The following is a 10,818-nucleotide window of genomic DNA, read 5'->3' as shown; positions in this document are numbered from 1 at the left end:
GGAAGGAAGGAAGGAAGGAAGATCGATTGATTCACCCCTGTATTACCCCATATATAATTTCACACTTTGAGAAACTCTGGTGAAAAGAAAGCTTGAGTTCTGGTCCTCGCTTAACTAAAAACTATTCTGTATGCCCAGGTCACTGCTCTTCTCTAAGACTCAGTTTTCCCCAGTAAGAAAATAAAAAGAACCAGATGCAGTGGCTGGTGCCTGTAATCTCAGCTTCTCAGGAGACAGGCAGGAAGATCACTTGAGGCCAGGAGTTCAAGACCAGCCTGGGCAACATAGCGAGATCTCATTTCTAAAAAAAGAAGAAACTTAGCCGAGCATGGTAGCTCACACCTGTAGTGCTATCTTTTTGGGAGGCTGAGTCAGGAGCCCAGGAGTTGGATGCTGCAGTGAGCTATGATCACACCACTGCACTCCAGTCTGGGCAACAGAGCAAGACCTCATCTCTTAAAATTAAAAATTTGGAAAAAAAAAAAAAAAGAAAGTAAAAAGGATAGTCTAGGTAACCTTTCCATTCCCCTCCAGTTCCAATACTCTGAGATTTATTATCAAATGACCCCAAAAAAACAAAAGATTCTAAGCAGGGATTTTTTTAAAAAAAGACAATAAATATTACTCAATACTATTAGAATCAGAGAGAGAGAAAGGATGAGAGAGGAAAAGACAAAGAGATATGTACCATCCCTTCTTTCTTCACAAAGGACTTTGACTTTGAGCTTCCCTTTTCTGGGATTTGTGATACCAGCAGTTTTTCACAGGAGAGGACACTTGCTTTTGTAATGGGACAAGCTGGATTTGGATCACAGCTTGGGTGGCTGCTAGTTTTATCACTTTAGGCAGACTATTCAACCTCTGAGTTTCTACAATTATAAAATGGGCAATGCCTCCCTCACAAGGTTGATTGGGGATTAAGTGTGAGTAACTTGCATAAAGCACATGGAAAGAGCTGGATACCAGAGATATTTGCTATTACTATTATACCTGTACTATTGGTTGAGTACACATCTGCCTCTCCCACTTAATTGTAAATTCCGAAGGGAGGAATGTCTTGTTCATCTCTTTCCCCCATAGTGCCTAGCACAGTGCTTTACATAAAATAAAGAGCTTCACCTGAATTTTTAGGGAATCAAAGCTTACAGAAAGAATGCCTGTTCCAAAGGAGGAAATTAGATATGCCCAGAGATGTATAAATAAAAAGCAAATAGCAAATCTCCCCTGACAAAAACAAATGTCCCCATTTCTAAACAAATAAAACAGAAAAGGTTTTTCAAAATCCATCAAAATACGGACAGTGGTTGTCTTCGGTGCTTGGTCCATAATTTCCTTCTTCTATCTTCTTTGTAGTGAAATATTCTAAATTTCCCACAAAGTATACATAATAGGAAAAATTATTTAAATTATTATCAGGACAAACAAGACTGCTTGCCTCTGAGTCCGAAAAGTCAGGGACCTGGAGTCCAGTCTCTGCCATTACATATCTGACTACCTGACTTCAGAGAAGTCACTCCAAGTTCCAGTAAAATGACAGGAACTATGCCCATTCTGACAACGCCAGCAGGCTGCTATAGGAGCAGAGTACACAGCTCCATGCTGTGGAAACCCTTTCTTTGCTAACCAGAGCTCTAGAATCTCGTAAGCACACCTAGAGCCTCACCAGTGGTGTCTCACATTTTATTCCAAACCAGACGTGTATTGCTTTATTGGTGTCACACCTGCATAAATGTTGTTCAAGTAATAAAAAGAGAAAATAACCCACAAAGCGACAGCCTTTTTGTAATCTTATAAACATGCTACAAAAGTAATAAGAATGAATTTGGGGCTGTGATCGTAACTCTGTTAATGAGCAATGCCCATGTCTGAAACACCACCAGCTGGGAGCCCTAATTTTCACAGGGCATTTTGTTTGTTTGTTTGTTTTTTGGTTCCTTTTACATTTTTTTTCCAACACAATGAGAACTTCAGACCTCTGCTCAAGGCAGATCATCTGGAACAGAGCAAAACAGCTTACCAGATGCATCAGAAAGAAAGATGGGACCTTGAAAACTCTGAGCCTAACAGTCAGCTCTAGACCAAACATTTCCCCTGCCTAAAGTCAAACCAAGCTAGCAACCTCTTTCTTAAAAGGAACTACTAGGTAGGGTAAGTGCAAAGAGGGTTACAATCCCATGCAAGTGACACTTAAAAGTTACAGACAAGAAGGCACTGTGTCCATTGGCCCCATAGAGCCTATGGATGAGGGGGCAGAGAGGGGTGCCAAAATAGCAAACTTATTTTACAAATTTATGTTCAGATTTAGCCTGGGATGTTAGAATAGGTCAGCGGAAGAAAGGCAGCATGCAAACACATTTGTAGGAACTTTAGTTTATTCCTACTTTGGGAGACAGGTCTTCAGATGCATGATTTCCAATAAGGAGTCAGCTATCCAACAATAATAATTACAATCCTCAACAACTCAACTTCTTCATCAATGAAATGTGGATAATAATTAAGTTGCATCATAATTTGCTGTGATAATTCAATGGGATAATATAGGAACATACTGAGATCACTGTCTGGTACCTAGTTAGCTATCAATAATACACAATGCCGCATTACAGTTGAGCATACGTTATCCTGTTTGAGCATAAGAACAACTGTGTGAGGCAGGTTTTATTATTCTCACAGGACACTGGCTCAAAGAGATAAAAGGACTCATCTAGAGTCACACAGCTAAAATGTGACAGGTATCCAGTTGCTCTTAGGACTAATATTCCCTAATACTGGCTGCTCCAGAGAAGGCTGGAGTTTGAGCAGGTGACCTTTCCAGTTCAGCTGTGCTGTATGCCTGCGGTCAGAGATTCACAGTTCTCCAAGGCCTCTTTGAATATTTGGAGGCTGGAAACAGGTTTGATGTGGAAGTCAGATGAAACCCTTCTAGGACAGTTGTCACATCTGAACCCAGGAGCCCAGGTATGGCCTCTGGCAGCAGCACAAAATACATTCGTGACATTCTTATTTTCTACATTTAAAAAACAAAACAAAAAAACCTCTCAACTAATGATCCAAGGACTCTCTAGCTGCCTTAATTCATGAAAAATAATAGCTATCAATTGGTAAGTACTGCGTTAAATCCTTTACAGTCATCTCATACAATTCTCAATTGTCCTGGGGATGGGGGAGTGGCCTTGTCCCTATTTAACAAACAGGTAAAGAAACTAAGACTCAGAGAAGCTGAAGGACACAAAGCTAATAAGTAGCAGAGACTGAATTTGAGCCCAAGCCCCCAAAGAAATTGCCACACTGCTTCAACTAACCCCTCGTTCTCTCTCACCTCATTCCTGGGTACTCACAGGGCATAGACCTGGAACATTGGCTTCTTTTCCCTTCACCAGATACAGTACAAACCCTAGGTTGGAACTTGGTGCTTTTGCAAACCAAGACTGCAAGAGCTGCCAGGGTCTTTAGTCTGTTTGTCCTCCCCATCTTGCCTGAGTCAGAACAAACCATCAGACCACTCTTCTCTTAGCCTAGGGAGCTTCTCTTGCCACCCATCCCAGGAAAAGGCTCCCTGCCACAGCTGCTACTGAGGAACTCAGTAACCACCATCAACCAAGAGCCTCTTTTAAGAGGGAAGAGAGAAGACAAGCTAAAGAGCTGGTGCAGAGAGACAGGCTGCCCCTTTCCCCTGATAGCAGGGGGAGTCAGGCCCCAGGACGGAGGCGTCCACTGATGTTGGACTCACCATAGCCTGCTCCATCCAGTACAGACATTAGGAGCAAGACACATGGGGAATTTCCAAGCTAGCCCTACTCAGTCCTCTGTCCTCACAATCCATAGTGGCCATGATATCCTCACCTCACCATCCCACAGCCTGATAACTACCTCACTTTCCCCATAACCTATAACCTCTGATGCCCTCTCACTCAACTCAGTGCCCTAGGGACCCCACTACCCACCTACTCTTTCCAGAATCACCTTGGGTAGTAGCTGCCCCAGGCCATCTTGGCTGGGCCATTATCCACGAATATGCAGCCATGGCCAGCAGACCAAAAGGTGAGACGTTAGATGGCGGGCTTCAGTAGTTTTCATAACAGAAAAACCTTGTTCCTAATCAAGGCCATCTTCAAATCCTCAATTCACAGAGTACTAGCAGCTCAGGGCAGGGTCGGAGAAAGTGGCACTCTACAAGCTAGAGCCCAGTGTGTTAGGGGAGGGCTGCCACGGAGTGTACACACCACAAACCCAGGTGGCAGGGCAGGTGGCACTGATTGCCCAATAACCCAGGGTATCAGAGTCAACAGCCTCTTTAAAGCCAAGCCTTCCTTCACTCATTTTCTCCCTGGAAGGCTGGAGTGAGGTAGGGACTGGAGCAGCCCAGCCCATGGAGACCACAGCAGAGAGGCAGGCAAACTCAGCAAGCCAAGTTACGGAGAAAGGGGATAGAAAATTGGGAGGAAGGGAAGGGAGCACAGCAGCCTGTCTCGGAGCACCTCTCTGATACACAGCCCACACCCAGGGCTAAAATCTGCCTCCCTGCTCCTTGCCTCCCGTAAGCCCACCCTACTCCCCACACTTTTTGCCTTTGCCCTTCCCCGCTCTTACATAAACCCAGCCCCCTCTTACACTCCCCAGAATGTCAGCTTCCAAGACATGCTCATCTTCCTCATCACACTTACTCTACAGTCCAGTCCTTCGACTCTTCCGTTAACAGGACTGAAAACTGTCCTAAGCCAGCACATAGCTTCCCAGGTCTCTAAGGCACAATGCTACCAGGAAGGCTGAGTTTCACAACTCTTCTAAGGCCCTGGCTGGGTTAAAAAAAATCTCCTCAGGTCTGCCTCCAACCAACCCCCGTCCCTCCCACCTCCCCAGAGCCCAGCCTGGTCCACAGCCCTCCATGTAAGGCTGGGCCCTTGCACTCCCACTCATTAGGGCCCCACCCAGAAATACCCCAGCACACAAACAGGACACCTTGTACAACTATCAGTCTTAGACCCACCCTCCCTCTGACAAGGACAGGAGGGAAACTGAAACTGCCTGAGGGAGGAGCCTCACTCCACCTTCTCTATTTCCCACCTGGACCTCCCTGCTCCCCTCCTGCTGAGAGAGACAAGTCAGGTGATACCTGACAGACACCTCTTCCTCTGCCCACAGCCCCCAGGCCTGAAAATACACCCGAGGGCACTGGCGCAGCACGCAAGGAGGTTTTCAGGCACCATGGCTGGGACAGGGCAACATTTTTCTATTTTTCAGAATGTTTCAGACTCTACCTGCTGAGAGGACTCAGGTCTCCCACACCTGGTCTGGAAGCTTCTTCAGGAAGCTGCCTTGAGGAAGGGGATGGGAGTGAGATTCGTTTAGGAAGGCAAAGGAGGAGGGGTACAGGCGGGTTCTAAAGTATATTAAAATCTGAGGGATGCACCTTTCTGCCCTCCGGGAGGAGAGGGGGCGGTCCCACCGACAGGGAAAGCGGACCCCTTGGGGGGCAGTGCTCGTGCCTTGGGGGAATACCCTTATCCTTCCCGGGAAATAGACTGCAATACCTCGGGCTTAAACCTTGCCTAGCCAAAGTCAAAAAGGAAAGGGGGAGGCCTGCAACCCACCAATCTCATTTTCAGATTTCCTCTCTCCAGCTTAGACACATTAATAATTAACTTGCCTACCTAGGAGCTTGCCGGCGTTGCCATAAAAGATGAGTAATGGCACCGGAGTCCCAGCCCTATGCCCGCGGGCTTCAGGGCTCGGGGCTGGGACGGGCGCCTGGAACAAAGCCTCTGCATTCCTTCGGGAAGGTGTGTCTGAAACCAGAGCTGTCACAGGCGAGAAGCTGACCCCTTACCTCCTCCGTGGCCGACTCCTGGCAAGTGTGGGTGTAGAGGAAGGGCAGGCGCCCCGACACACTGGGCGGAACGCTTGGCGGGGTCGCCTTTGCCCACTTCCCGTTCCCCACCCCCTCCACTGCTGGCCAGTTGCTGTCCCCGCAACCCGCACGCCTGCGGGGCCGTGGGGTCCCCAACCACAGCCGATTTCGGGAAGCGGCGCTGTCTGCTGCTGAGATAATCCTGTTAACATGAACGCAGGCTGTACTTGGAGACCCGATTTTTAAAAACAACAGCAGCTCCCTCGGCGTCCTTCCCGAGGAGTAACCTAAAGCCGGGCGCCGGCTCAATGAATTCTCTTGCAGAAACTCCAGCGGCCAGCTACGGCTCCCTCGCTCATGGCTGGCCGGGGACTAGCCGGCTCCGGTCACGCCCGCGCCCAGACACAAAGCACCCCCAAAAGGAGCCCGTGCACCCTGCGCCCTGTCGGCTCAACAACCCGCAGATCCCCCGAAAGTTACAGCGCGCACACACACCTGCAGGCCCCCCTTGGCAGCCCCTGCCAGACCTCCAGCGTGGCGGGGCACGCGTCCCAGGGCTGGCAGCTCCGCGGCTCCATGCGACTGCTCCGCGAGCCCGGGCGGGCCACCGGTCAGCGGCGCTGGACTACGGAGGGCGCCGGGGCCTCAGCTCGCCCGCGGCGCATGGCGCGCCCTCCTCGTCCTCGCCGGGGCCTTTCCGAGGAGCCCACACCCACTTGACATCAGCACCGACCAAAGCACGTGGCGCAGCGCCAGACGGCGGACCCCAGCGATCCAGAGCGCGCCCCAGGTGCTGCCGCTAGACCAGGACGGTGCGTCCGAGCGCAGCACATTCCTTTCCTCGCAGAGGATGCTGCAAGTGGGAGGAGTAGGGAGACTGAGGAGGGGGAGGAAAACGCGCGGAGGGGCAGGACGGGCGGAGGGGCAGGACCTGCGGCCTCAGAACGGCGCTGTTCTGGCGTCTAGCCAGACAACAGCAGACCTGTCATCCGTTGCCGCAAGTGCCCATCGGCTGGGAAGACCAGGTTGCAGGAGACCCGGGCTGCTGTCGTCTCCCCTCCAAGAGTCCTGACCTTGAATTCTCTTCCCCAGAATGATTCATGGAGGCTTCTCTCTAACAACCCCTGGTAAATTAGGGGAACGGATTCTGACAAGCCAGGAATGAAGGCTTGGTTAGATGTGACTGCGACCCCATCTCCCAGGAGGCCACTATCAGGCACCCAGCGAAGCAGACCATACCCTCTGGCTTGTCTCTGCCCTGGCAACCTCAACTATGTCTCTTTTCTTTCTCTCTTTTCTCAATGCCCTTGGCAATAAGGGATCACTCTCCTGGTCCTGCAGGCAATCAGAACTACAGCACCTCTCAGCAGCCCAAACACACTTCTAACTCATTCATTAGCACCCGTCCAAATATTCAAACGTGCAAACATTTAAGGGTTAGTATATGCCAGGAGCAACAGATAATCTGCCTACACTCACAGTGCTTCTACTCTAGTCAGGGAGACCTATATTAAATACAGAACAAGGTAATTACCATTGTTGCAAGGGGATTACAGAGGTGCTATAAGAATGCACCCGGGAGCCTTAAGTCTTGGCAGTCAAGAAAGGGTCCCTGACGAAGTGATACTTGACAAAGCTGAGAGGTTACCCAGGGGGTGGGAAAGTTCAGGCAAAACCACTGGGTATTAAAGTGTAAGCTTGCTTCCATTCACAGGTGCAGATGATTAGGCAGAAGTGGAAATGCCATGCTAGGAACATCTGGGCTTTTATCCAGGTGGGGCATAGGGTGGCTCCCAGGCCCTAGAAGACAGCCTGGCTATCTGTCCAAAGACGCCCTTATGTCTGTTTTCTCATCTCTCCCTCAACCTTCACTTGAGGCACCAACTCAGTCATCAATTTGCTGTGTGGCCATACAGAAACCCCTTGCACTCTCTGGTATCAGTGTCTCTACCTAAAATGAGAGGTTGGGTCGGGCGTGGTGGTGCTAGCCTGTAGCGGTACCTAGTCAGGAGGTTGAGGCAGGGGCGGGAGCAGGGAGGGAATGGCTTGAGCCTAGGAATTTGAGACTGCAGTGATCTGTGATGCACTCCACCCTGGGTGACAAAGCGAGACCCTGTCTCAAAACAAAATAAAAATAAAATGAGAGGTTGGATTAGGACACTGTTTCTCCATATATTTTTTTAAACCATACTTCCTTTTGGATAAATATACAAATGACATTCCCATTCTTCTGTGGTGACAAGGCACCAAATTATTTTCCAAATCAAAAATTATAGTAGTGAATATGATTTTTAAAACTATATATGCCCTGTAAATATTAAGCAATATTCTGTCTTGAGATGTCTGCTGAAGATAGCTTGGAGGCCAGAGTAAAGAAATGGCCTCCAAGTTCACCCTTCTGTTATCTTTCCCCACCCTCCCCCACAACCCAGCCACCAGCACTTATCATCTCTAGCCTCCTTTCATGTACTCTTTCCAGGATAAATTGGCCAGACAATGAACAGAAGCCCTGGGTCATCCAAAAAAACAAAAAAGCCATGCTGTGCAAGACTCCTTTGAATAATAATTTCCAGTAATGTTGGCAAGAAGACACTTTGAAGGAAGCATGCAATGATCTTGGGGACAATTTGGCAATATGAATTAAAAGGCTTTAAAATGCTCATATCCTGTGAACCATCAATTCCACAACCAAGAATTTAGCCAGAATACTTCATTGTGGATGAGCACAAAGATTTATCCTCAAGGATGTTCATCTCATCATTTTCATAACAGCAAGTAATTGGAAATGATCTAATTGTACAACAGGAAATTGGTTAATAAACTGTGGTACATGCTTACAACAGAATACATACAACCTTTAAAATGATTATTAAATACATACTGTTGAATAAGACAAAATGTTACAAAACAAATCATCCCAATTGTGTGTGTGTGTGGGGGGGGGGGCGGTCTGTTGGGGAGGGAGGTGGTAAACACCTGTGTTCATTTTTCTTACTGGTTGACTCAGAATCTACTATCTGAGGTAAACTGTGATGCCACTATGGCATGTCATCCTCACAACAAGTAAATTTATCAACCCATATTAAAGTTATAGAACCTTAACATTAAAACAGAATGTGACCTAGGCATGGTGGCTCACGCCTGTAATCCTAGCATTTCGGGAGACTGAGGTGGGAGGATCTCGAGCCCAGGAGCTTGAGGCTGCAATGGGCTATGATTGCACCACTGCACTCCAGCCTGGGTGACAGAGTGAGACTTTGTCTCAAAAACAAAAACAAAAAAACAAAAAACAGAATGAAATAAACCTTACAGGCAAGCTGGAACAGAATTCAATTTTCCACTACCATCTACTCCCCATTAGGGGTTTGATAGTAATCTTAAAGGTAGATTGGTTTTGCCCCCAGATTTTTTTTTTTGATTTTTATTTTGAGACACAGTATTCTTGCTCCATCATGTTAGTGCAGTGTTACAATCATGGCTCACTGCAGCCTCGACTTCCCAGAGCCCAAGCGGTCCTCCCACCTCAGCCTTCTGAGTAACTGACACTATAAGCGTGTGCCACCATGCCCGGCTAATGTTTTTTTTAATTTTTTTAGAGACAGAGTCTCACTATGTTGTTCAGGCTGGTTTCAAATCCTGGGCTCAAGTGATCCTCCTGCCCTGCCCTCTCAAAGTGCTGGGATTACAGGCATGAGCCACCGCACCTGGCCCTTATGTAGATTTTTGTTGCTCTTAAGTCTAATTTTAGTGTGCATAAAAATTACTGTCCATGGTAGTTTAGGGTACACATTTGACTTTATGAGTTTTTTTTTTTTTTACCATACACTACAATTTTAGAACCTAATCATTGTTTGAAAGTTCAGTTAATAAATAAATAAATAAAAGACTACTAGAGGGATATTTACCAAAATGTTAACAATGTCAGGATTACAGTTGATTTTTACTTCCTCCCTTTGAATTTTCTGTTTTTGAAGTTGTCAGACAATGAACATATATTACTTTGGTAATTTACAACATAAAATGCTGCTTTAAAAACTGCATTTAAAAAACTCTCCAAAAGATAAAATAAAAAGAAACTATCCCTTGACTTTTAAAGGGGTGACTGACCATGCCCTTCACATTCTTCCCCTCTGCAAGCTTTGATACAGCCCCAGTTGGTGCCCCAACACCCAAGGACAGAAAGTACATCGTCGCTAGGATACCATGCAGGAAAAATTGGCAAGAAAATTATTTTTACATTTACCTCCTGGGCTATGCTTATAATAATGCTCAGAAGCTTAAACTAAAGGTTCCAACATGAAGCAGCCATGAACATCAGCTAATGGGTCTGTCCCCTACTCCCAAAACTCTCTACCAAATATTCTGGGTTCTTAATAAGCTGAGAGCATATAAGGCATACACCTTTGGTCCTAAGGACCCAAAACTGTTCACCTTGCTTTTCTCACACCTGGTGTGCCACCAAGCACACAGGCAAGAATCAGCTGAATAACAGCAAGCCATAGATAAGACTGGGCTCAGTAATAACTGGTTGGGTGATCTCTGCCTCCCCCTCTCCTTGGTAAATAGCCTAATAAAGCCCCTACTTTCCTTTTAGGGGGTAGATGTAAAAACTCTTGAACAAAGGGAACTGCACCACCTCAGTGTAGGGGATTATTATTTAATGAAACTATGTACTGGGGCCAGGCGTAGTGGCTCACGCCTGTAATCCCAGCACTTTGGGAGGCCGAGGCGGGTGGATCACAACGAGGTCAGGAGATCGAGACCATCGTGAAACCCCATCTCCACTAAAAATATAAAAAATTAGCCGGGCATGGTGGCAGGCGCCTGTAGTCCCAGCTACTCAGGAGGCTGAGACAGGAGAATCACTTGAACCTGGGAGGCGGAGGTTGCAGTGAGCCGAGATTGCGCCACTGCACTCCAGCCTGGCAACAGAGTGAGACTGCGTCTCAAAAAAAAAAAAAACAAAAAAA

The 10,818-nt window shown here is 47.3% G+C and overlaps 1 protein-coding gene across 1 annotated transcript in view; it reads right to left on the bottom strand.

Annotated features, from left to right (window-relative positions):
- Positions 1-6,705, bottom strand: part of PLEKHA7 (pleckstrin homology domain containing, family A member 7) — a 148,587-nt gene extending 141,882 nt beyond the window's left edge. Inside the window, exon 1 of the mRNA XM_011992955.1 lies at positions 6,344-6,705. Coding sequence (XP_011848345.1) covers positions 6,344-6,426 — 83 coding nt within the window. The 5' untranslated portion in view covers positions 6,427-6,705. The remainder of the gene's footprint in view (positions 1-6,343) is intronic.
- Positions 6,706-10,818: the final 4,113 nt, after the last annotated feature.

Source organism: Mandrillus leucophaeus, unplaced genomic scaffold (assembly GCF_000951045.1).
Source record: "Mandrillus leucophaeus isolate KB7577 unplaced genomic scaffold, Mleu.le_1.0 Scaffold420, whole genome shotgun sequence".
Classification (NCBI taxonomy): Eukaryota; Metazoa; Chordata; class Mammalia; order Primates; family Cercopithecidae; genus Mandrillus; species Mandrillus leucophaeus.
Note: the sequence above shows the minus strand (reverse complement) of the source record. Positions and strands in the feature narration are given on the sequence as shown.